The 27,958-nt window shown below is 39.2% G+C and overlaps 1 protein-coding gene across 5 annotated transcripts in view; it reads right to left on the bottom strand.

Moving 5' to 3' along the window:
- LOC5574747 (high mobility group protein DSP1) overlaps nt 1–16,689 on the bottom strand; it is a 161,418-nt gene extending 144,729 nt beyond the window's left edge. The window contains exons 1-2 of one of the 5 annotated variants that reach the window (XM_021839147.1): nt 16,560–16,689; nt 9,432–10,427 (exon numbers count right to left, since the gene is read on the bottom strand). In XM_021839147.1, the coding sequence (XP_021694839.1) occupies nt 9,432–10,064 (633 nt within the window). In that variant the 5' untranslated portion in view covers nt 10,065–10,427; nt 16,560–16,689. The other 4 variants (XM_021839148.1, XM_021839149.1, XM_021839151.1 and 1 more) reach the window with 4 other exon arrangements.
- Nucleotides 16,690–27,958: the final 11,269 nt, after the last annotated feature.

A 27,958-nucleotide genomic window follows, 5' to 3' on the forward strand; every position in this document is an offset into this window, starting at 1 on the left:
CGAAATGTTGTGTGTTCTTCTGAATCACTTAAGATAAGAAAGTTTAGCAGAATTATCTTTGAAAATTAACTTATGCAAAGTTCGTAGAATAACAAATATCTCAACAATTAACACTTGTTTAGTTGGAAACAGTTTTCTCCGAAATTTCCCTCATTATACTAAAAAATTGAATTTTGTTTGACCATAATTTTATGAATACTCAACCGATTTAAAAATTGGTTGAAAAATAACAAAGTTTAATGAAATTAACTGCAGATCATATGTTATAACTTGCAAATTCACCTTTAGGTCGCTTACGCCACCTCTAATTCTTAATAAGTCTGCCTCAAACTGTCTCAAAGATTTCTTTTTTGATTTTTCAGAAGGGCACTCAAAATTTTGTTTTTATGAACTTTCGAAAAAATAAGTCGCACCCTACTGTGCAGTGCACTCTATCTCTCTTTCTGCATGCTGTTGTTCAGGGAACCCAACAATGTGACTCTGTGTGTCGGTGCCAGCCAGCCCTTGTCTTGCCTTGCCTTGGAAGCTAGAGAGCTGCCATGTGCGTCGACGATGACTGTGGTATCCAATTCTGGGGAATTGTGCGTCATCATCCGCATCATCCATGTAACGGATGGATGGAAGGGGGTAGGGAAAAAGCTGGATCATGTCACGTTGACTCGCCGTCAATGTTGGGAAATGCTGCAGTCAAAACTAAATCCTTTTTGCGGAATTGCATTTGAAAGTTTTTCAAGTAGGTTAGATTTTGAGTCGAGAACTTAGTTTGAATAGAAGAGTTTAAAATCACATTCAGAACAGAGTATCATTGGACGTTCCGTCGCAAAAACTTGACTGAAATCAAATCCGACATTTTATGATTAATTACATTTAATTAATTTATTATCGGGCGTTTCTTCACAAACAGTCGACTGAAACAAATCGGTCCACTTAACTGTTCGGAAAATGTAAATAATTACTGGTACGAAATAAATTCGACTACGATTTGAAATGCATAAAAAACGATTTCCCAAAAGATGATGAAAGCCCTAGGCTCTAGAGGATTCAGTTCGAAGAACAGATTTTGTAAAATAGAGTATAAAACGAACTCACCAAATGGATGATAATCCATTTGGTGAGGTCGTTTCGTACTGCATTTTACAAAATATCGACTTTTCGAAAAATATCAATTAAAAAGATTTGTTCATAAAGTTGCTATTGCACAGTTTTGTGACAGTTGATCTGATGTGAACTTAATTCTTTTGGTGAGCTTGTTCTATTATTCCACCATTCATCCAAGGATTACATTTCAAATGCATGGATAAATATAGAAGAAATAAATTGCAGCTGTATGGTTCCCAATCACAGTTGTCTGTAGAACGTCTTAGTAATCGCATTTAAAACAAAATACAATTGGGCGTTTCTTCGCAAAGTCGTTAAAAACAAATCGTCTTGGGATTCTTTTTAATAAATAGCTACTATTCGATTAGAACTTTATGGGAAATACAAGATACGAAATGTTGAGATCGATCCTAAGAAAATCTAGCTCGCAAAACTAAACGCCATTCATTTGGTGAGCTCGTTCTATACTTTTTTACAAAATATTAATTCTTTTGCAATAAATCGATTAAGATTGAGAATATTGTCTCATGCAACTTAGTAGCTTTGTAGATTGTATAGGGTTGTTTCAGGAATGCGTTTCATTGGAATAATTCAAGATAGATATATTGAGTTGATCTGATGTGAACGAAATTCTTTTGGTGCGCTCGATTAATTATTCCACTATTTATCTAAATATTAGTTTTCCAATACAGGGATAGATTTAGAAGAATTAAATTGCAGCTATTTGGCATTTGATCACAGAATGTAGAAAATCTTAGGAATAACATTTAGAACTAAATAGCAATGGGCTTTTCTTCTCAAAACGTTCAATGGAACGAATCGGCTTGGTTTTCTTTTTAGTATATGAAAATCTAATCGAATTTGAAGGGAATAGAAGACAAAATATTAAAGTATATCTTTGAGAATCTGCTCGCAGAATCGGAGAATTGTACTTTAGGATTTTGCAGATTTCACCAGGATTTTGCCTAGTAATCTTGGCGGTACAAAACAGGAAACTGAAACGAAAAGATTGGAAGCTTCCTTCCAGAAGCTTGGAAGCTTCTTTCCAGAAACTTGGAAGCTTTCTTCAGAAGTTTCGAAGCTTCTCCCCAGAAGCTTGGAAGCTTCCCTCCAAAAGCTTGGAAGCTTACCTCCAGAAGCTTGGGAGCTTCCTTCCAGAAGCTTGGGAGCTTCCTTCCAGAAGCTTGGGAGCTTCCTTCCAGAAGCTTGGGAGCTTCCTTCCAGAAGCTTGGGAGCTTCCTTCCAGAAGCTTGGGAGCTTCCTTCCAGAAGCTTGGGAGCTTCCTTCCAGAAGCTTGGGAGCTTCCTTCCAGAAGCTTGGGAGATTCCTTCCAGAAGCTTGGGAGCTTCCTTCCAGAAGCTTGGGAGCTTCCTTCCAGAAGCTTGGGAGCTTCCTTCCAGAAGCTTGGGAGCTTCCTTCCAGAAGCTTGGAAGCTTCCTTCCAGAAGCTTGGAAGCTTCCTTCCAGAAGCTTGGAAGCTTCCTTCCAGAAGCTTGGAAGCTTCCTTCCAGAAGCTTGGAAGCTTCCTTCCAGAAGCTTGGAAGCTTCCTTCCAGAAGCATGGAAGCTTCCTTCCAGAAGCTTGGAAGCTTCCTTCCAGAAGCATGGAAGCTTCCTTCCAGAAGCTTGGAAGCTTCCTTCCAGAAGCTTGGAAGCTTCCTTCCAGAAGCTTGGAAGCTTCCTTCCAGAAGCTTGGAAGCTTCCTTCCAGAAGCTTGGAAGCTTCCTTCCAGAAGCTTGGAAGCTTCCTTCCAGAAGCTTGGAAGCTTCTCTCCAGAAGCTTGGAAGCTTCTCTCCAGAAGCTTGGAAGCTTCTCTCCAGAAGCTTGGAAGCTTCTCTCCAGAAGCTTGGAAGCTTCCTTCCAGAAGCTTGGAAGCTTCCTTCTAGAAGCTTGGAAGCTTTCTTCCAGAAGCATGGAAGCTTCCTTCCAAAAGTTTGGAAGCTTGGAAGCTTCCTTCCAGAAGCTTGGAAGCTTCCTTCCAGAAGCTTGGAAGCTTCCTTCCAGAAGCTTGGAAGCTTCCTTCCAGAAGCTTGGAAGCTTCCTTCCTGAAGCTTGGAAGCTTCCTTCCAGAAGCTTGGAAGCTTCCTTCCAGAACCTTGGAAGCTTCCTTCCAGAACCTTGGAAGCTTCCTTCCAGAAGCTTGGAAGCTTCCTTCCAGAAACTTGGAAGCTTCCTTCCAGAAGCTTGGAAGCTTCCTTCCAGAAGCTTGGAAGCTTCCTTCCAGAAGCTTGGAAGCTTCCTTCCAGAAGCTTGGAAGCTTCCTTCCAGAAGCTTGGAAGCTTCCTTCCAGAAGCTTGGAAGCTTCCTTCCAGAAGCTTGGAAGCTTCCTTCCAGAAGCTTGGAAACACCCTTCCAGAACCTTGGAAGCTTCCTTCCAGAAGCTTGAAAGCTTCCTTCCAGAAGATTGGAAGCTTCCTTCCAGAAGCTTGGAAGCTTCCTTCCAGAAGCTTGGAAGCTTCCTTCCAGAAGCTTGGAAGCTTCCTTCCAGAAGCTTGGAAGCTTCCTTCCAGAAGCTTGGAAGCTTCCTTCCAGAAGCTTGGAAGCTTCCTTCCAGAAGCTTGGAAGCTTCCTTCCAGAAGCTTGGAAGCTTCCTTCCAGAAGCTTGGAAGCTTCCTTCCAGAAGCTTGGAAACACTTTTCCCTTGGAAGCTTCCTTCCAGAAGCTTGGAAGCTTCCTTCCAGAAGCTTGGAAGCTTCCTTCCAGAAGCTTGGAAGCTTCCTTCCAGAAGCTTGGAAGCTTCCTTCCAGAAGCTTGGAAGCTTCCTTCCAGAAGCTTGGAAGCTTCCTTTCAGAAGCTTGGAAGCTTCCCTCCAAAACTTAGAAGCTTCCCTCCAAAACTTAGAAGCTCCCTTGAACTGTGACTCTTTAGCTTACCCCTCCCACTTTAACGGAACGTTATTTGTAGACGGTGCTCACCAAATAGCTCGTTTCATTTTTTTTTTTGCAAAATATCGATTCTCCACACAAAAAATCGATTGGAATTGAGAATATTTGCTCAAACAGATAACTACAGATTGTAGGTCATTCCAGCTAGAAATGTTAAGTTGATCTGATGTAAACGTGATCACAGTTTCAATTCAAGCTGCGTAATGACAGTTACTCATTAAAATTGTCGAGCCAGGAGTGCTCAGCTGACAATCTTGACGAGGAGCGGCATTGGCTCAGATTACTTTGAGTAACAAACCAAAGTACGATTTGGCAGATCTTAAAATAAATTCAAGGCAAAAATTACTAGAAAAATCAACAAGAATTGCTCAGCAAACTTGACGGGAGAACGTGAAACCGGAACGAGTGCTGAAAATTCTGAGCAGGGAGCACTAATAAGACAAGGATCATAGCTTGAACTAAGGTTTACTGAAAATGTAGAGCACAATTGGTCCTATTGAGGAGCATCATCGAATGATGGAGTAGAAACCGCTCAAATTTGCAATTTGGTGCATTTGGTGAGCTCGTTTCACACATTATTCCACAAAATATCGATTTTTTTTTGCAAAAAACAAAACGAATGAGATTCAGACTATTTGCCAAACAGGATCATTTTCACACGTTGTATCGTTAATTCCAGATAGATTCGGTGAGTTGATTGGATGTGACTGCGTTTTTGGTGAACTCGTTCCATTATTTCACCATTTATCCAAAGATGTGTTTTGAAGTGCAGAGACCTTATTGAAGGTAAGAAATTGCAGCTATTTGGTTTCTAATCACAAATGTCTTAACACTTCAGTCGTCGCGCTGTTGTATTTTGTACAACACTGTTGAAAAAACCTCGCTTTTCGTACATGACAGCAGCGTGGTGATTCTGACGGTGGCAAACCGCGCGACGACTGGAAGGTTAAGAAGACTGATTTGGGATTTGAATGTATGATATTGAACCATTTGGTGAGATCGTTTTATGGACATTTTTTATCGAATCGATTAGAAAATCGAACGTTACCATGTGGACAGAATGAAATCGCAGCTATTTGGTCTTCAATCGCAATAGCCAGAAGAAAACTGATTCAGGATTAAAGATGAGGGGTAAAAATTGAACATCATCTATTTGGTGAGCTCGTTTCATTATCTATTTTTATAGTATCGAACGAAAAATCGACCAATAAAACAATGAAATCGATTCAAACATCATCAAATTGATTGTTCCTTCTTCGTCGTCGTCGTACAAACCCCAACGACGGCATCAAAGTTCAAGAGCGCCACATAGCCCATCGTTGTTAAATATGTCTCACTCGGCTCTGTCTGATTCGAATGCAACACAGAGGGCGGGTGGCCCGACTTTCTCCCCGTCCCTTCCTCCGGGGTACAGGTTCCAAGGCTTGTTATTCTTTCCGCTTCGTTCACTCGTCGACTCCCGACGAGACAACGAGACAAAGCCCAATAAAGTAGTTGTGCAGTTGACCAGAACAAGAGCAACAACACCGACTGGGCCTCGACATCGTTGAGTTGTCCCCTCTCACTTTCCTCTTTGGTCACTTTTTTTCTACTCTGAATAGAATTGTCCCTCCCTCCGGGAAGGGATTGTTTCTATTCGCACTTCTTTTTTTGCAACGCCGAGTCGGAGTCTCACGGCTCCTTTCTTGAAGCTCAAAACTTCTTCAGCAGCTTCCAGTCGAGTATTCCGCAAGAATGCTAGGAAAAAAGCGAAGTGGCTTGTAAAGGAGAAACCATCAGACAAAGAGTCGTTTTCAACTTTGTTTTCCATTTCTCTGTTCTGACGCGGGGAGCTTTTGACGCATTGTTGGTTCAGTTGAACTCCTTTGAGTGAGTTGGCGAGACACGGGAGAAGAAACTCTTGAACTGGTCACGACGAACCGGTGGAAGAAAAGCCAGGCGAAATTGCGAAAGCGAGCTCAACTCAAGTGCCAAAGGGTCGAGAGGAGGTGTTTATTTCCTTGTTGATTATTGAGGTGTAATTGAGAGGGAAGTCAGTAATTATGAGCCGCAGAATGGCAGTTATTGTTGGCTTTCGCCTTGGACAGGCTGCTTAACGAGGCGGGGTGGGTTGTGGAGGTCCTCGACGCAAAAAGTCGAATGGGTTATTTGAGTTTTTCACTTTCTTTGGAACAATTGAGTTTCAAGAAAACGGTCAACTTGCGAAGGTTCTTGTGCTGAGAAACGAAAGAGGTTCATTGGAAATTTATATGAGAAACTCAACTTTTTTCAATTACAAGATTTGCTCAGCAATGTTGAGCAAGATTTGCTGATCAATCTTGAGCAAGATTTGCTCAGCAATGTTGAGCAAGATTTGCTCAGCAATCTGAGGAATATTTGATCAGCAATCTGAGAAAAATTTGCTCAGCAATCTGAAGAAGATTTGATCAGCAATCTGAGGAAGATTTGCTCAGCAATCTGAGGAAAATTTGATCAGAAATCTGAGGAAGATATGATCAACAATCTGAGGAAGATTTGCTCAGCAATCCGAGCAAGATTTGGTCAGCAATCTGAGCAGGATTTTCTCAGCAATCTGAGCATGATTTGCTCAGCAATCTGAGCAAGATTTGCTCAGCAATCTGAGCAGGATTTGCTCAGTAATCTGAGCAAGATTTGCTCAGCAAACTGAGGAAGATTTCCTCAGCAATCTGAGCAAGATTTGCACAGCAATCTGAGGAAGATTGTCTCAGCAATCTGAGGAAGATTTACTGAGCAATCCGAGCAAGATTTGCTCAGCTATCTTAGCAAGATTTGCTCAGCTATCTTAGCAACATTTGCTTAGCAATCTGGACAAGATTTGCTCAGCATTTTGAGCAAGATTTGCTCAGCAATCTGAGCAAGATTTGCTCAGCAAACTGAGCAAGATTTGCTCAGCAATCTGAGCAAGATTTACACAGCAATCTAAGGAAGATTTGCTCAGCTATCTTAGCAACATTTGCTCAGCAATCTGGACAAGATTTGCTCAGCTATCTAAGCAAGATTTGCTCAGCAATCTGAGCAAGATTTGCTCAGCTATCTAAGCAAGATTTGCATAGCAATCTGAGGAAGATTTGCCCAGCAATCTGAGCAAGATTTGCTCAGAAATCTGAGGAAGATTTGCTCAGAAATCTGAATAAGATTTGCTCAGCATTTTTAGCAAGATTTGCTCAGCAATCTGAGCAGGATTTGCTCAGCAATCTGAGCAAGATTTGCTCAGCAAACTGAGCAAGATTTCCTCAGCAATCTGAGGAAGATTTGCTCAGCAATCTGAGGAAGATTTGCTCAGCAATCTTAGGAAGATTTGCTCAGCTATATTAGCAAAATTTGCTGAGCAATCTGAGCAACATTTGCTCAGCAATCTGAACACAATTTGCTCAGCAATCTGAGCAAAATTTGCTCAGCAATCTGAGCAAAATTTGCTCAGCATTTTGAGCAAGATTTACTCAGAAATCTGAAGAAGATTTGCTCAGAAATCTGAGGAAGATTTGCTCACAAATCTGAATAAGATTTGCTCAGCTATCTGAGCAAGATTTACTCAGCAATCTAAGCAGGATTTGCTCAGCAATCTGAGCAAGATTTGCTTAGCAATCTGAGCAAGATTTGCTCAGGAATCTGAGCAAGATTTGCTCAGCTAACTAAGCAAGATTTTCTCAGCTATCTAAGCAAGATTTGCTCAGTAATCTGAGCAAGATTTGCTCAGTAATCTGAGCAAGATTTGCTCAGCAATCTGAGCAAGATTTGCTCAACAATCTGAGGAAGATTTGCTCAACAATCTGAGGAAGATTTGCTCAGCAATCTGAGCAAAATTTGTTCAGCAATCTGAGCAAGATTTGCTCAGCCATCTAAGTTAGATATCGTTCTTGATTAATGAAGGTATCCATGGCAAATGTTTTCGCTTTAGTTAGTCTTATGACGATACTCCTGGAGGGATTCAGATTTCATGTTCTACAAGGATCTCTTCTTCAGCAATCTGAGCAAAATTTGCTCAGCAAGCTAAGCAAGATGTGCTCAGCAATCTGAGCAAGATATGCTCAGTAATCGGAGCAAGATTTGCTCAGTAATCTGAGCAAGATTTGCTCAGCAATCTGAGCAAGATTTACTCAGCTATTTGAACAAAACTTGCACAGCAACCTGAGCAAAACTTGCACAGCAACCTGAGCAAAAATTTCTGAGCAATCTGAGCAAGATTTACTCAGCAATCTGAGCAAAAAGTGCTCAGCAATCTAAGCAAGATTTGCTCAGTAATCTGAGCAAGATTTGCTCAACCATCTAAGCTAGATTTCGTTCTTGAATAATGAATGTATCCATGGCTAATGTTTTCGCTTTAGTTAGTCTTATGACGGTACTCCTGGAAGAATTCAGATTTCATGTTCTACAAGGATCTCTTCTCTTCTAGCTCCCCAACGATTTATCAGGACTACAATTCTAAGATTCATAGAAGAATTTCAGAGTAATTCCGTAGATCCGGCATGGAACCACTCGACCCATAACGATTGAGAATTCAAACCGTTAGGCACCGTCATCTAAATTATTCATTCCAACAAACACAAAAATGAGCACACCCCCATTCCACAGCGCACGGGCTAGAAAGCGGCACCCACTCGGCGGTAAAAATCTACCGATTTCCATCTGATCAGCATTATAAACAAAAACAGCCGAAAAAGCTAGGCGGCCAAAGCAAAACAAACCCAACCCCCCAAATCTTTTCGGATGGCGATGGAGAAGCAATTTGCGAGCTGCACCTGTGTCCGCCCTCCCGCGCGCGCGCTCCTCATCATCAGCTGTGCGACTTAGAACCCGAGCCAAACCCATCCTAATTTTCCCGATTCAAATCGATTGGTTATGTTAAAATGGTTCGAGTAACTACTACAACTACTACTACCAGTATAGGAAAGCATTGCTACAACTACTACACAACTAGTTACCAGATGATGGAGCAAGTAACAAGCTACAATTTTCGATCAGTGTTTTGTTAGTATATCGGAAGCACGCAGAAGAGAGCACCAACATCAAAACAAACTGTCATCAACAGCCAACCCCCACCTCCCACACCCATCAAAGGGGCCAGAAATTAACGGGGCTTCTTTTTTTTATGTACATATAGCCAGCAGTACGCTGTGTTATTCATCTTCATTCGGGTTTTTTTTTTCGCTCATCGTTCGATGCCGGCATGGGTTGCTTGTCTTCGAGCGTGGATTGCTGCGATGTGTGTCATGTTTACGCGCTTCGTCGTCGTGCAACAAAACATACGCCCCGCACACTAGATGGATGGCACAGAGACAGAGCGGGTGGAAAATGCGCGCCAAAAATTCCCGAATGCCGGCGCTTACTAAGCAACCACCATCATCATCATTCATGAATCGAACGTGCGGTAATTCGGTGATAACAACGCGAGGTGGCGTTGGCTGATTTGGGAGGTGTAGGGTACATACCGTTTGGGAGGTCTGTTGATTGCGGGCTTGTTGATGTTGCTGCTGGTTCTGCTGCTGTTGTTGTACCTGATGTTGTTGCTGTTGCTGTTGTTGCTGCTGCTGTTGCTGTTGTTGTTGCTGCTGCTGCTGTTGTTGTTGCTGTTGCTGCAGGGAGTTGTCGAGGGCGTTCTGTCCACCGGGGTACCACCATTGTGTGGTCGGTGCCGTACTGGCCATAGTTGGGGGATCTCCCGGCCGTGACACGACACCAGCTGTGCTCATTCCGAGACGGTAGTCGTACGGGGAATTGGAGGTGGACACCGTTACGCCCGATATGGTCGTAACCGGGTTCTGAAAGCTGTTGGCCATTTTGTAGGAAAATAGTTGCTGTGTGGCGGACGTTGACGTTGTACTATTGCTTCGGGCATTGTCGTTACTGTGGGCCTGTTGTTGTTGCTGCTGCTGTTGTTGTTGCTGTTGCTGAACGACCTGATGCTGGAGCTGAGCCTGCTGTTGGGCCAGCTGCTGCTGATGGTGCTGATTAAGTAGATGCTGATGGTGTTGGATCGTTTGCTGGTCCGAAGACGAGATACCCGCAGGCCACCACACGGCGTCCTCCCGGGTTCCCCAAGCACCGCGATGGTGCTCCGACATGATGGTTGCGTAAACTTTGTCCGGACCAACTCCTGCTCCCTGTCGCTGTTGGTTCCTTCTTCTTCTTCGGCGAGTTTTACTCTCTTCGCCTTCTGTTTTGCACTTTTATTGCGCTCTTCCTTTTGATTCTTCTATTCTTTTCGCGCCTGCTTGGATCGGTACACTTCTCTCCTTACCCCACTTCCGCAAGGCGTTGATTCAATTCCACTTTATTCCTCTTCTTCTTCTTCGTTGGAAGCACGTACTTCTTCTTCCCCTGCTTCCTTCACTTCACTTCACTTTAGCCAAGAAAGGCTTCACTCGAAACCAATCAAAACAACTATACAAACAATCGTATGTGTGTATTACTATTAATTCCTTCTCCTTTAGGACACCGATAATCGAGAGGAAAAAAAACACCAAAAATATAAATATCAAGTTAAATACGTAAATAGGTGCACATCTTCGTGTATTTTTTCCACACCGTATTCCACATTCATATGTATATATGGCACACAAATTATATTTATAATGCGAATAACGAACGGCTCCACGGCACGGGAATACACACGGTAATCGACCAGAGCAGTGTCGACCAACAAAAAAAAGGCGATATCTCCGTCTTATTTTCTTCCACTGGGCACACTCTGCTTGTGCTTTTGCTATAGTTTAGAGAGCACCACACCAAACGCGGCTATACGCGACGACTCGTGTATTATTACACTCTTCTTTCCAAATAATAAAAATTTCCCTTCTTTTGCGCGTTGCCATCGGCCCCCGTCGGAAAACGAGGCCAGAAAAAATCGTGTCGTTTGCGAAAAAGAGCACGCTCACAGCCCCCCTCATATCAATCGGTCGCACTCGCACTCGCACATTTCAGCCAGGCAGTGCGCCTCTCTCAACCGTTTCTCCGGTGACCTTTCGTGCCCGCTCAGCGTTTTGCACGAAGCCGCTATGGAGCGCTCTCGCCGAGTGCTCCCGATTCGCTCACGAGGCGCTCTCTTTCGCGCGCACAGCGGCTTCACGACGACGTTACAAAAATGTATAGCGGATGGAAAAAAATATGAAACTTTTCCTCACGCCGTTGAACACCCCTATCCCACTTCTCCGTTAACGTTATCGTCGTCGTCGTGAGCGAAATCCCGTATCATCACGACGAGGCAGGCGCGCAGGCAGTCAGCACACGCACACCAACAAAGCCATGAGCAACGATCGGGCCTAGACCGGAAAAAGCGCGACTCTCTCATCCCCCCTTTCGAAAAAGTACCGCTCATGGGCGCGCGGCGCGTTTCGTTTCGATCGGGAGAACGACACGAACACTTGGACGCGCTTTTGATTTGGATCCCAGTGTTGCCAGTTCGATCGGAATGTGTTTCATTGATAATTTTAGTGAGATTTATCAATAGGGTCCTAGAATTTTTAATGAAATCTTGTTTTAATTGAATAAGACGAAACAGCATGTTTTTACAATCACTTTAGCAATTTTTGCTGTTCAAATAACGGTTATATCACATTTAAAATTTAATTTAAAAAATATGTTCAAATTTGAACCTTGACACTTTAGATCATGATTGACATTCACTGAGTCGGCAAAAACGCCACAGGGGCTTATCTTTTTAACATTGGGGTTGTTCCTATTTGACATTTAGGAAGGGACACGTGTTTTCACAAAATACACCCAAAATTTGAGTTTAAACAAAGGGGTGTGACAAAATTTCAAAAATCAGAAAACAATGTTTTTTGGTCGTAAACCAACGAAAAGCATTCAAAATTTGTGTAAACATGTGTTTCTGGTCTAAACTTAACCGTTTGGTACTAAAATTAGGACAGGGCTTTAGAACCCTATTATCATTCCAGCATATCGAGCTGGATTGAACAAGTAATATTATGCTCGAATCATGAGCATAATTATCTCGAAATTTTTCATACACGAGAATTTTCAGCTTTCAAAGACTGAATAGCCCCCACCCAGGAAACAAAATAATTTTGATTCAAAATACTGAGCGAAATACATTGAAAAGTCAGACAAAACATATCAAAATAAAAACAAAAAAAATTGCTAATAATAATCATATACGTATGCTTTTACAACAGAGCAAAAGTTGGACAAGAATCTGATGATAATTTGATAATGTGTAATAGTGAGTCTTTTGCAGGAGAAAATTACAGCATTAAATCTTGATTTAAATTTTGTTCAGAACACTATATTAAGTTAAATGCAAAAAGCTGAGCTGTACAAACAAGAATTCTGTGAAACTTAAAAACATGTTTTCCTCAAAACTGAACGAAACTTGTCTCAAGCTCACAAAAATAGTTATCAGTGCAGTAATCGGCTATTTCCCAAAAGAAGTGAGTGCAGTTCACTCTGTATCAATACAATCAACTCTGTGTCAATGCAGTCCTGCCAATCATTATGGTATTTTCTTGACTACAAATTAATAAGGGACTAACATTTAATCGAACCCAAAAGAGCTAATGTCAGTATCGAGCGAGAAATAAACTATGAAATGGATAAATTCCTATTTCTTATTCGAAGATTTTCTTAATTTGAATGCTTGGGGATTACGTTTCCCTGAAATCATTGAAAAGGTCTTGGTTTAGTCTACCTAAAACCCGACCACTATCTGGAAGCATGAGCATAATAAGATTGATCTTATAAATCTATTCAGATCTACTAGAAAACTGAGTAATTAATAATCAAATAGTGAGACTTGACAAGAGAAAACAGAAAAAAAAACATTTCTATAGGAAAATGAGCGAGATATGTGCATAAATTGAGCCCCATTTGCTAAGAAAACTGCGCTCAGCCAACAGAACTTAAGTTTCATAGAAATCTGATAAAAAATTGATAACAATAATGATACTTCTGCAGTAAACAAAACATATCCATATGAAAATGAGCGAGATATGCACAGTTGGATATAAAGTTGGCCAAATTGGTTAAGAAAAATTCGCTCAGCGAAAGAACTAAAGTTGCGCAGAAATTGAATAAAAGTTAGATAACAATAAAAAGTTTTCTGCAGAGAAAATTCAACAAGATTTGATTGGAACTGCTAGTCGCAAAAAAAAAACTGAGTAAGTCTTACTCAAAAATCTGTTTAACACGTACAATTTAAGACGAAGTAGGCCGTCATTGAAATTTGTACGTGTCGTTAATGATTGTTGCTAATTCATCTCACGACTTCGAATCAAAGAAAATCAGTTGGGGTTGCACTGACACACCTGAAAAAGTATCAGCATTCTTTATGCATGTTAGCGCGTACAGTGATACATTTTCAAGTCAATATAAACTATCAAGACTGAGTTTTATCACTTTGAAATTGAAGCTGAAAAGTCATCATTGTTGCCAAAACGAATGACGGGCTACTTAGCCTTAAAACAAGAATTCGTAAAACTGAACAAAATTGACACTTAATAATACTCAACAAACGAATCCAGTTAACAAACAAGCTATTCATACAGTAGTCTGTCACGTCTCATTGAAAATGGCTTGAATTACCTAAGACAACTCAGCTCAACTTCGATTCTGTTAATCTCTGTAAAAGTAATACTTGATGCCATTTTTTCTAAGGATGGATCAAATACGAATATTTTTTTGTCATTGCAAGGATTACGTCACTATAGAAAACGGATGTTCTCAGACAATAATATATGGAAAAACATTTACTGATAGCTCAAACAAGATTCATTCAAAATGCTTAGAATGTTAATTTTCTAGAACTTGGCGAGAAGTGATCAGCGAAGTAAAGAAGATACACTTATGACACTGGGCTTCATTCTTGTAGATTTGCTAAATTGCGTAAATTTACTCAGCAAACTGAAAATCTGCGCTCACGAAACAGCACGATTTACTCAGAAAACGGGTCGAATTTTTCCTAAAAAATTAAAATGAGTGAAAAATAATCAGTAAAATAAAATAAAAAAAGATATGTTTAGAAAAATGAGCAACAGACCTTTAGAACCAATGCTTAATTAAAAAAGAAGAGAATAAGAAATATACTCAGAGTTATAAAAATTATTGCTTATGAAGCAGTTGATGAGCATCAGTTCAGAGTTGTGGCAATTTCTTTACTTGAACTGCAAATCCTAAGCCTATTTCAGCTAAAATATTCATTACAATAATAGGCAAATCTGGATAATTTCTCAAACAAAATCTAACCGTGAGCGCAGAGTTAAGATTATGATTCGAATTCCATTATGCCGCAGATAGTTTTTTATTTACAATCCCTTGTAACGCTTTTTACATGAACGTTCTACAAATTGTGTATTTAGGTATATCATTAGAGAAAAATGTGCTCGGATAATTCAACACAGTTTGTCTAGAATATTGAAAGAAATATAAAACTTTCTGTTGTGGAATTTGTGCAAAACTAGGCTTCAAAATTTCGAACAGATTTCTGGAAAGAAACAAAAGCTGCATGTGAGCGAAGTTTTCGAATCTAAGAATACATTTTTGATTGTACAGGCATACTTGGGTGAAAAACGACAAGGTAAAGCAGTTTTTACATGGCATCGTTTTTTTGATTTTCCTTGTCCTGATAAAAAGTGTACACTGATAGGATACCGTGATCAATAAAATTACAATTACAATTACAATCGTTTCAAACGAAGTCCTACCCGGACAGCGACGTAACGCAGCACTGAATCAGTGAAAGAAAAGCTATGTTCAGCCAAGATATAATTTTTGCCAAAAACTTTCCTTCAAATTTCGTAGATTTACCCTTGAGGTAGTACTTGACGCCTTCTAGTACTGAAAATATCGAGTATATTACATGTTTTTAAAATTCCAGCTCTGGCAGAATATGGATCTCTGATAAATGCCAAAGGGCATCACAGATAACAAGAAACAAACAAGAATGAAAGTAGGTAAATAATTTTGAGACCCGTTCAGAGCAGCAAAACATTGCCCACATTGTACCCGAAAGTCCGTTACCAAACGCCCCTCAAAAACGAGTGAAAGTTTCGCTCCGTCTTCAAGCGGGTAACCTTGGCGCGTAGAGAAACCGGCCCATGGCAACGCTGTCCCGAGCAAGAACAAGTGTGTGAGTCGTACCGCGATGGGAAACGCGAACACGCCGCGACCGACAAGGGGCACCATCTAGCGGTGGTGCAGAGTCGCTACCGCCACACGATTACGTTGTTGTCGATTTTTGGTGGAAGCGCGCGCGATTCGCCCAAAATTTGGCACCAAATGTTCTACCCTCAAAATTCAAATTTATTCTCGGAAGAAAATACGACGAAGAGATTGTTCCGTCCGCAGAAATGCACTGCTTGGCTTCCTTCCCCGAAAGCCGTTCGTCATTCCATATTGTTTTGGTTCCGGCGGCTTAAGGTGGTCCGCGCCAACTGCCCGAAAGTATGTCGGCAACGGAAAATTTTCCCGAGATCGATAAATTTTCCGGCGCCCTTCTCTTCGGAGCTGTGTGTACGCAAGGGCACGACTGTGCGAACCCAAAAAAAAAAAACTAAAACACGAGAGCGTGAAGAAACGTTGTTTTGGAAAATTTCCAGGAATCGCGCACGTTCACTCTCTTCGAGCCGCCTATGGCGGAATCGGGTGGTGTGTCACTGTGTGGAACGATTGGTCGAAGGTCTCAACCATGAAGCAGGATGTTTTTTTTTCTTCGTGCTCCTATTTTTCAGCTAAAAACGGGTTCTGGGCACTTCCGGTCACATTCGCATGTCGCCATTGCTGCGGCTGCCAGCTCACGAACTGCGACGTAATCCAAAGGGCGGCTGCTTTCGCCCGGCCTAAGATGTGGCCGTTTATGTTTCGTACTGGCGGATTAAACTTTATATTCACTGTGAACCGGTTAGAAGCCGTTCCAAGGTACCGATTCGACCCACTTAAGTAGTGCTTATGAAAACATTTTCGAGTGCTGATCGCTTCGGAAACTTTTTTTGGCGCCCAAATCCCGTTTCGAGTAGGTACACAGTGGTTAACATGTTTTCCCCGTTCCTATGACTGCTGATAGAGATATTCTGTTTTGTACTGATTAAACACAACACACGGTAATCGCACCATTTAGAAAAAGCACGCGGATTTCACCACAGATAATAGTATACGCGACACTGCTATTAATTTTAGCACGGCGTTCCTTTCACGTGCACTTGAATCGCGCGCGCGGTAATACTCTTCGACACTTCCACCTCCACTTTCTGGGACCGAGATACGGGTGGCCACACGGTCTGGCTTAGAAGCGCGACGGAAGAGGTTATAATACACTTCGGCCTTTGTATTATTGAATAATACCCAGGAAAAAATCGTTTTGTGGTCTAATGTTTTGTATTTTTCTTCCTTCCACTTCCACACCCCTTGAACGAAACACACAACACACTCCGGTATAGGTAGCCTTAATAGCCGTAGTAGGCCACCATAAGCCAGCACAAACCAATGATGCTCCTCTTTTCTTGTAATAGAAAGCGGCCTCCTGTTTTTGCCAGCCAACAAGCCAAGCAAAGCAAGCCTTGCCTGCGAGATATGGTTCTGTATATTATTACCCGAAAAGTACACACCGTATAGTAGAAGACCAGCAAAAGAATAATATTAATGCGTCGCAGCTATAGGCAAGAGCGAGAAACGCGAGGTTGCCCCGAGATGATACACCACATATAATAAAAGTACAATCGGGTCCTATTAAGAAAAAATAACGCTTGATCGCTTCTTTGCAGCAGAGCGCGGCGGAGAGAACATACCACTACAACGGCAAACAGACGAGAAAAAAACGCACACAAGCTAAACTAGAAAAAGCGTCACACACGCACACCACCCCATTCACAGGAAAAGACCGAGAGGAAAAATCCTACCAAACTACTCCGCAGCGTCACGGGCTACTACGTTGAAGTATGACAATCTTGTCTAATCAGCCTTTTTTTTAATTAATCATAAATGGATTTTTTTTTAAATTTTTTGTCTTAAAATTTTTGAAAAATATATCAGTGAAATAATTTTCAAATTATTTTATACCCTTGGTTTCTCGCGTAACAATTCAAAAGGGCCAATCCTCAGATCGTTGACTCTGAGAAAATTCGATTTGAATATTATTCACCACATTTTCAATTCCTATTTTTCAGTATTCAATTCAATCAATGTGATTTCTTGCTAGTTGAGTGACGATTTACTATTACTACACGCTATTAATTGATTTTATTCTGAAAACTGACAAAAATGTGGAAAAAATGATAAGTTTAAATGCTTGGCCCATTTTCGATTTTCATCAAGGCATGGGCCTTTTTTATTGGCCAAAATAGAATTTTATTAGCGTGCTTGGCCCAAGGCTAGGCCTTTTCGGTTTTCAATGAATGAGCAAGAGAGAGTCATTGGCCTCTCACCATGCTAAGGCCAATGACAGTTTGCGAAATTTTCCGATTGTAGGCCCTCTTGATGGAGCGAGAACCAATCATTGGCCTTTTCGAGTGGGGGCCAATGAATGATTTGGAAAAAAGCGGTTATTGGCCGTTTTGAAAACCGAGTTTATAACGGTAAGTTTTATGATTATGTTGACAATGTTTGCATAGTTTGTGGGTGTTGGAAGATGCTATCGAATGGTATCAAAACCCGATTTGTTTACAATTGGATCATTGGCCCTTTAGAACTGTTACGCGAGGTTTCATTCAACATCTTATTTATTACGATGTATGTGACAAAAATACGTCACAAACACCACAAGCCACTTTTAGTGCTTCTCCCTTTTTACAAAAACATCCATACCAGCAAAAACCGACCAAAAATAACGATCTTCTCCTATGACAGCAAACCGCTCTGAGAAATATCTATAACCGAGGGGTCCCTCAATGGGCACCGGATCCCATCTCTGATGTGGGCACCTCTGCTCGGTTCGCAATCATCGCCATGCATATTGACTTGGCGAAACAATCAAACATTCTGTGACGAATGCCGTGTTGTTTTTTTTTTTTCTTCATTCATTCGCTTCTCACATTTGTTTTTTCAATCACCGATTGTTTGATGAGGCGCATAACGAGAGTGAACAGCACAGGCGGATGTACCGTGACACTATTGATTGAACAGGGACGCCATCACAAACAAACTCTCCATGCGGGCTGCTCCCTGGCAGAGTTGCCAGACAGCCAAGGGAAGCGGTAAACACGCGGAGCACTATGCTCAGTCTAATGTGTGCTAATATATAGTTAGTTATTGATTTATTAGGACTTGACCAGAGTTAAGTATCTTGTGGCTACTTAGGAGACAATTAAGAACCTCATCTAGCTGATGAATGTACAGCAGATCATGTTGAAGATTTAATAATCGGCTCAATCGGACTCTTCTCTAGTCGAAATCTGCTTAGCTCACTTATCCAAAGCAACATTATTCAGAAAATCAAATGAAGCTTTGATTCAACGAAATTACATAAACATACTAACGTTACCGCATCATGATGACCACTTTTATGAGGTAGGCGTATGTATACAGTAGTGAAATGATGCAAACTAGTTAGGATCGACCCAGGAACATTGATAATTCCTTCGTCATTTCACATTATCATCAGGTGGTGATCATGTTGCACGAAATCCTGTTTTGTGCAACAAGTCCTGCACAATACGCTAGTGTGAAACGTCAAACGAAAGAGAAACGATACGCGCACCTCTAGTTGCAAGGTTTCAGCAAGACCATGCTGAAATTCATGTTGGAGCCCATTCCATTAGTCGAGGATCTTCTAGTAATGGATTTTTTTTTTTCAATTTTCAGAGGCATAGAGTATCTTCGTACTTGCCACACGATATACACATGCAAAAATGGTCAATCGGCAAAGATAGCTCTCAGTTAAGAACTGTGAAAGTGCTCAAAAGAACACTAAGCTGAGAAGCAGGCTCTGTCCCAGTTGCGATGCAACACCATGTATTACATGCATGGCATTGCACCAGGTCCGTCCCAATCGGGCTCAGATTGGGTACCACTTCTAGTACTGCATTTGGTCCCTCGGTAGTGTAAAAGGTACCCTAGTTTGACAGATCGCAGTACACTTTGCACGGCATTCTAGATTACCTTATGAGCCATAAAATTTTGGGCAACTGCAAGGAACATGGAGGTCTTTAATTTGTCTTTGATTGCACTTGCTATCGGTATTGCAATGATAGCTTTTCATGAGCATTCCTTTTAATTTGAACGAAAAAAACTACGGATTTTCATGACCACTGCTTTTATTTCGAGGGTAACGGAACTGGTTTTGAAAATTTATGTAAGAATTATGCTTATTTTCTTAAAGCTAAAAAGTAGAATCGAATCCTATTGAATGTTTGCCATCTACTTCAAGAAAACGGTTTTCCAATCTTATCAAAACTTCAAAATCAAGTATATTGATCATCCATTTTAGCATCTGGCAACCCTGCCTCGCGTCTTTCCGCGAGAGAACCGTTCGTCGTCTGGTTACTCTCTCGCTCTCCCACGATCTTTGTGCATATGGGTTGGTTATGTACCTCCGCGTACGGACGCGGTCGCATCGAACGGTTTTTTCCCATCTATGTATTGTGTAAGCGAGCACATGGAATGATGGAACAAAGAGCTCGCGCGGCCCGCTCGCCCTCACCAATACCAAGATGTGGTTTTAAATAGCGACGACAACCCGAACCGCGCTGCTGCTTGGTTGCGTGGAAATCGCTTCGCTGGCGCTGCTGCTGCTTGCTGGGCTGGCATGACGCGCGCGGTCGATGCTTCTTCTATATACGTTTGCAGTAAGCCCGAGAGAGAGAGAGAGAGAGCTGTACATAGGCTGGGAATCGAAGCAAGCTGAATTGAAAGCGGTCTAGGGATGACTAGAGGGGGGAGGGTTAGCGAAGACTGCTGGCTGTGCACATCAGCTCCGATTATGTACAAACCAGCGGAGTGTTACCACTCGACGGCGTCGGAGAACATTTCCGGAAAAATGAATTTTAAGTTTTGTTTTGTTGGGTTTTGATCAATAATTCAATAAATACGAATAAGAAAAGTAAACATCGTTCGCTACTACTAGGGTTACCAGACGTACTCTTTGTAGAGTACATGTACTCTTTTCTGCCTTAAAAATTGTTGTACTATTCTTTTTTGGTAAATGGGCTAAAGAGTACTCTTTTACTGATGTTACTGACGACTACCAACAAATCAAATGAGCTTAACCAGATTAATTTATTTCCCCAGGTAACACGGGTGATTCATCCATTTTTGACAAACACTAGGTAACTCGAATCGGTACTCAATATTAATTAGAAATAGTTTTCCGATCATTAATCTCCCTAAGTATAGAAATTAGTGCCCAAAAGTTAAAAATATTGCTCAAAAATCAACTAATTCTCGATCAAATCGACGTAAGTAACTTCCTTACGGATTTGAAAAAAAAAAAATAATTCAGAAGAATCACAACCTGTTTTCTAAAACTGTTTTAAGATGAATCACCTTTTTAACATTTTTTCGCCGTGTACATTGCTTAAATTTTGCATACAATAAGCTCGCATTCAAAAACTCCATTTATTTCCAACAAAAAAATTTATTACAAGATGATAAGCCGTTTTAGTCAGTTACTTGCGACGTTTTTCTACCAGTGTAAAATCGACTCAAGTAGTGTTTTGTTTTGATTCGTGGTTAAGTCACTTTTTCTCTCCATACAGCGGGGCGGCGAAAGTAGTGGTTAGATTGCAAAAGTTGAAAATCTTACTTTCGTCGTTTTGTAAATCCGGAAATTAAACGTTCTAAAAGTGAAAAATCGAGTTGGTTTAGAGCGAAATTTGCGAAACACGTAGAATCGATAAAGTTAGTTTGTATACTTTTTTGACTTTAGTCTATTTGAATAAGTTTTCGAGAATTATTGCTTTTCAGTTGAAAATTGTTAAAGTCAACAACTTGTGCTCAATCTTCCTTTCTAAAAACGTTGTGTCCAATGGATGAACAAAGCTGTGGGAACGAATGAATACGGCTTTAAAACACAGTTACGAAAAAAACCCTTTTACGCATACTTTTTCCATGTTCTATGTAAACTTTATGAACCGCGGGACAAATATGCGTAGAACGGTAGAACAATCAAGCTATCTTTTTTAGTATTTACACAAGTCATTAATAAAACTTAAACTGAAATAATGCTTGGAATTCTTTTCAGATTCAAGGTTTAAAAATTCACTCTTTTCAATTCCGGTTTTCTTACAAACAAATAAAATTCTATACTTGAGGGGCCACATTATCATTCACATCCCTTTGCTTCCAGCCTCGTCAATTTGCTTAAGAATATCTTTGATAAATATAAAATAAATGTTTGAAAGACTATAATTTACAAGAAGTCGAATGGTTTGTTTTGAATGAAAGTTTGAGATTAGTATCTGGCAATCCTTAATTATTTAGGCAAAAAAATCGTAATTGAAATTAGTTAAGAATTAGTTAATTCTTTTTTAACTACCTACTGATCGTCAATACGATTAATTCGACTAACGAATTCAGAATTGAGCAAAACATACATGGTAAAATTAAGAAAAATAAAACAAACACGTTAGAGAGAAGTGCATTTTCATTGTTTTCAGGATAGGTTAAGCGTACTCTTTAGTACTCTTTTAAAGAGTTGGAAAAATGTACTCTTCCCGGTGAGAGCAAATATGGTAACCCTAGCTACTACCTTAAAAATTAAACTTTCACTAAATTTAGAATCGTAGAAATCCTATTTAATCCCAAAACGGCGTTTAGTGGTGATTGTAAGACATTTCGAACTTTCAATTCTACAAATCTAGAGAACCTGACCAATCAATAAAATTTTGATTGCGCTGATTATTGCATTTGAAAATGCATTATTATCATCTTAAACGATCGTTGAGATCAGATTATTTTTTAAAACAATTGATTTGTCCACAGATTAATTCGGTCCATGCATTGGCAAAGTTGTAGGGGACAATGATCATGGGACAGAGGCGTAGAAAAGCAAGTTTAACAATTTGTGAAAAGGAGGAATCTTTTTGTTTGATACAGGCCCTCTGTAGACGTTGAGAAAACACGACTGATCTGTTTAAGGTGGTTTTACAGAATGATCCTTTATTAATTGTATTGATTGTCATTGCCTACTCTGAGTCATTGTCTGAGCCTACCTTGATTAGATACTTTAATATTATTCACTACAACTTTCGGGCATCCTGACAAAACCGATGTCCTCATCGATATTTCCATCGTCTGGTACGTCATTACACATCCATTTTCGCATATTGTTCGGAGAGCAAATTGAATTGAAAGGAGTACTCGAAACTTGAAACCCGTCTATATCAGCTATCACAAATCGATCATTTGGCAGAACTTTTTTTATTTGATATGGTCCTTTAAATATTGCATCTAATTTATGTGATTCATTTGCTTTTAAAACAACGAAATCCCCTTCTTTGTAATCAGCGCACCTAATTCTTTTTTTTATCTGTCATCTTTTTGTTATACTCTTGAGTTTCTTTATTTTTGATTTGAGCTTTTCTACGAATTTCTTGTATAGTTTCTTTCCCTAAATCAAACTGTTTACTTTTTATAAAAGACTCTATGTTATAATTTTCATTTTCTATAGAATTTTGTTGTATTCCAAATAACAAAATACTTGGATAATTATTAACAGATCTATTGAACGTATTATTGAAAACATATTCTATTTTATAAAGAATTTTGTCCCATTTGTGCTGAGATTCGTCACATAGTTTGGCAAGCATTGGAGTTCATGTTTTATTTAATCGTTCCACTTGACCATTTGATTCAGGTGTTCGTACTGCTACCTTCACATGATTTATGCAATGAACATTAACAAATGTTTCAAACTTACTACTTGTAAAACATGAACCTCGGTCAGTTATAATTCGTAAAGGTCTACTATAATAATTCATATAATCACTCATCTGTTTTATCACTTCATCTACACTAGTAGATTTGGTTGAATATAATTTAGTAAATTTAGTAAAAGCATCAACAATAACAAGAACATATTTTGGTCGATTTGATGAAGGCAATTGTATTGTTACGGTCCAATACAATTGCCTTCATGATCAATATGAATAGTATCAAAAGGTTGATTTCCTTTTTCAACTATTTTCAAAAAACCCTGTTTTTTCTCACATGGACTATAAAATATACACGTTAGACAATTTTGAATATATTTTTTTACTATTTTTTTCATACTACTGAACCAATAATATTTTTTAATTTCATGGATTGATTTTTTCAATTCCAATGTGACCACAGCTATCATGATGTAATCTTATAACTTTGACTATCATTAATGTTGGAACAACTAATAAGTTTTTTTCTCCATCTTTCCTAAACAAAACACCATTTATAAGCAAAAAAATTGGAAAATTTGATCGCTCTAGTAAATTTTTAATGTTCATGATTTTACTATCTTGTTCTTGGGCTAAAATTATATTGCTTTCTATTTCTGATTCATTTAGAACATTTATTGTATCAACATCTGATAATTGTTTATCTACGAATTTATTGGACATATTTTGACGACTGAGCGCATCAGCATGTTTCATTTTAGATTCATCCCTATATTCCAGATCAAAATTATAATTTTCTAATAATAACACCCACCGACTTATTTTTGGTTTCAGCTCTTTTTTGGACAATGTTTGCACTAAGGCATTGCAATCAGTAAACACTTTGAATTTAATACCTGCCAAATATACATGAAAACGTTTTAACGCATGAACTACTGCTAACGTTTCTAATTCAAAACTATGTAATTTCGATTAATAATTGTCGGTTATTTTACTAAAATAACTAACAGGATGGAAATTACCATCACCTTGTTTCTGAAGTAAAATTGCTCCGAAACCATAGGAACTAGCATCACAATGCAGTTGTGTTTCAGCAGATGGATTATAAATTGCTAAAATAGGGGCTGTAATTAAGTTTTGTTTAAGCTTTTCAAAAGATTCCGAATGTTCTTCACTAAAAAAGAATTTTGAATCTTTCTTCAGAAGATTGTATAGAGGACGTGCAATTGAAGCAAAATGTTGTACAAACTTCCGAAAATAACTCGTGAGTCCTAAAAATCGTTGAACATCTTTCACATTTTTTGGAACAGGGAATTTGGAAATACTTTCAATATATGCATTGTTGAGTTTTCTACCTTTTTTGTTCAATGTGTATCCTAAATAATCAATTTCTTCAAACATAAATTTGCATTTTTCCAAATTCAACTCAAGTAAATTTTTACTCAATATTTCGAAAACCTGTTGTAAAATTTCTAAATGTTCATCAAATGTTTCACTTGCAATCAATATGTCATCCAAATAAACTACCATTTTTCCTTTTTCAATCAAATGTTTGAAAATTTTATTAATATACCTCTGGAAAACTGCAGGAGCATTACACAAACCGAAAGGAACCCTCAAATATTCGTATTGGCCACTAGGAATTACAAATGATGTATATTTAGTTGAAGCCGATGCCAATTTGATTTGATGAAATCCAGATTTAAGGTCCAAAATTGTAAAATATTTTTTATTTCTCAAACTGTCGAATATGTCTTCAATAATAGGTAAGGGATAATTATCACGAACTGTGTCTTTATTCAGTTTTCTAAAATCTACGCACATTCTTATCTCGTTGTTTTTCTTTGGGATCAACACAATTGGGCTGGCAAATGGTGAATTACTTTCCTTTATTACTCCAGCTTCCAAAAGTTCTTTAATTTTAAGTTCAACTTTTTGTTTTTGTTCGTAAGATAATCTACGAGGTTTATAATGAAATGCTTCACCTTTCTTTAAAATTATTTCCATTTCATATTTAGTTTCAGGAATTAAGGGTTTCTTATAACATGCATAATTTGTTTTGAAAATATCAAAAAATTGTGCCAACTGATCGTTTGTAATATCACCAATGTTTTCTTTATTTATTTCGGAAACATCAGAACGATATTAAAAATATTTACCGTTTTATTAGAATTAGTTTCAGGTCTCGAGCTTCTTTCAGTATTTGAATACAGCCGAATATTTTCATTAATGATAGTCCGAATTCTTGAATGCATAATAACGTCCCGTCCAATGATAGCATCGTAAGAACCAAGCACCTTATCCGGTACTACAACGAAATTAATTCTGAAAGAGATGTTTTGAATATGAATAATATTAATGCTTTCACCTAACGTCTTGAGCCTATTTCCACCTATACCCCGGTAACATTTGCATTTATTACTTTTTGTTATATTTTGTTTTTCCACTAAACCCCGGCGTATAAGTGAAATAGGACTGCCAGTATCAAATAAAGCTCTAAAAGAATAATCAAAATTAGAAAGTTTAAATTCTACCAGTCCGTCATATCCTTCTTCAATAACTTCGTCCTCTAGCTGTTTGTCATTTATTACTGCATTAATGATAGGTTTTTGCGCTGCTTGATGTTTCTTAACTCCTTCATTTGGTTTCCATAATTGCGATGTTGATTTCAACTGCTTCTGATCGAATGCCTTCTTGCAATTCACTGCTATATGCCCAGGCTGATTACAAAATAACAAACGGTTTGTTTTCGAAAATCCTTCTGCTCGTCCATTTTGATCATCCGAAAAGCTTGATTGATTTCAGCAACCGTTTGGAAATTTTGAATTCATGCTTGATTTTTCAGATTGTGGTCAGAAATCCTTTGACAATGTACTCAACTAGTTCTTTTTCTCCTAGGTTAAGCTTCTGTGCGATTGATTTTTTTGACTGACAATAATCTGAAAACGGCTCCCAACCAAACCATCTGACTCGTTCCAAACGCTTCCGCAGCTCAAAACCGTTGACAATTGTTCCATACATTTGACGAAGATCTGCTAGTGTTTCTTCATATGTTCTCAGCATGAAATCAGCTCTTGTATGCAACCAAATTTTTCACTTCCTTTCAGTTGTTTGATCACTACGAGCTTCATAATTTGATCATCTATTCCAAGGGCGCGCTTTGTATTCTCCACAATGGCGATAAAATGGTTGATATCTTCATCGTTACGCCCCGCAAAAAACAGCAGAAAACCAGCCACATCTTCTAGACGAAAACTGTTGTTAACCAATCCATGACCAACGTGTTGCCTCTGTTCTTGATTGTTCTCCAAACGCAAATTTTCTGTTAGTCCATCACCGTGTCCACCACTCGAACATGCTTGATCAGTTTGCAAAGGAAAATTTGTAGCATTCATAGTGCCTTCCGCAACGATTCCTACAGGTTCTATTGCAACTTCAGCAGAAAGTGTTCGGTCAGTTTCAGCCCTCGTATTGAAAGGATATCGGTGTCCAGAACTCTCTAGTTCACTCGAAGTCTTCTGACTGCGCAGCAACATCCCACTTCTGATATGTAGACGTTGAGAAAACACGACTGATCTGTTTAAGGTGGTTTTACAGAATGATCCTTTATTAATTGTATTGATTGTCATTGCCTACTCTAAGTCATTGTCTGAGCCTACCTTGATTAGATACTTTAATATTATTCACTACACCCTCCAAGAACCATTACAAAGCGTCCAGCAACTAGACAAGGCAATTATTAGAAAATATGGTGTTGACAATGACCCAATCCATCAATTAAAAAACATTAATTATGCTTGGATTGCAATGACCTGGCAGGGAGTCACAGATACAAAATATGAAACAACAGTTTTTGCAATTTGTCATCGTAACAGGCTGTTTTTCATCACGCCAATCTGTCATAAAACGGCCTACTTTCCTGCACTGAAGTATGCAGAGCGGGAATAGTCATTACGCAACTGAAATCAGTGCTGTAACAATTCATTACGCAACGCTTTCTCATTACGCAACTGTTTTGAGTTGCGTAATGAATCATTACACAATAATTTTTCAGAAATTGTAAAATAATGGTGAGTGCATTCCGATATAATTTCTGATGCTTTCAAGTGTCCTTCGACGAAATTGCAAAAAAAGTTGTACGTAACTCGTTGCAGAACTCGATTTTTACAGCACTCGTCGCAATGATCCTACTCGACAAGCCTCGTAGGATAAATTTACCACTCGTGCTGTAAAAATCATCATTCTGCAACTTGTTCCGTAAACTACTATTTCCAAACTTCAAGATAAGTAGTCCAACTTTTCACGAAACAGTCCCCCGTTACGATCATTGATCCAGTGCTGAAAAGTGTCCTCCAGCATTTCACTCAAATCAGGATATAAATTATCTCTCATTTCTAGAGAAGTTCTTTTTAATAATCAAATTTTCGTGAATGTCATTTAGTGGATGTACATCCTTCTTAAATTCATGCACTCATTATAGGCTAATTGATGAGATTTACGATTTAAAACTACTATAGTAAGGAGAGGCAAGTGAGTTTCGCAAAATTCAAGCCTACTACTTTCACCATTACCAACCCTGATTTCTAAAATCGGAATCTTAGGACGTTTGAGTAGTCGACAGCTGCTAAATAGTTGTTTTAACAACGTTTGACGCACTCTACTGTTATCTAGTTAACAATTGGCCAAACACAGTATTTTTAGTGTTGGGCATAAATATTGGCTGTTACGTCTGTCTACCAGCATCCTTCGGAAATCCAGATGGAATATGTGACAATGCTGTCTATGAGTTTGTGAAAATCTATCTATCTATCTTTATTAACGAGATTTTTAGCCCTGGGCTAGTTCATCTCGGGACCAACGGCTTTACTTCCCTTCCGAAGGAAGTCGTCACTGAATGGGATTCGATCCCAGGTCCTCGGCGTGAGAGGTGTCTGTTCTAACCACTACACCAGGTCCGTCCCCTAAAATCGTACTAATATTTCTATCAGAAACCCATTTAGTTCCTATAATTCTACACATTACACTGATAATTTTTGCGTACATTTTATTAAAAAAATCGTAGAAAAAATTATAAGTCATCAAACTGCCACCATATACTTCAGTTGACAATAGCGACCCTTGCTTATTTTAGATAGTAAAGCACATAACACGTAAGGTTTAACATACTTTATTGGATTAATTTGAGTAATTTTATGATAATA

The sequence above is a fragment of the Aedes aegypti genome, chromosome 1 (assembly GCF_002204515.2).
Source record: "Aedes aegypti strain LVP_AGWG chromosome 1, AaegL5.0 Primary Assembly, whole genome shotgun sequence".
Classification (NCBI taxonomy): Eukaryota; Metazoa; Arthropoda; class Insecta; order Diptera; family Culicidae; genus Aedes; species Aedes aegypti.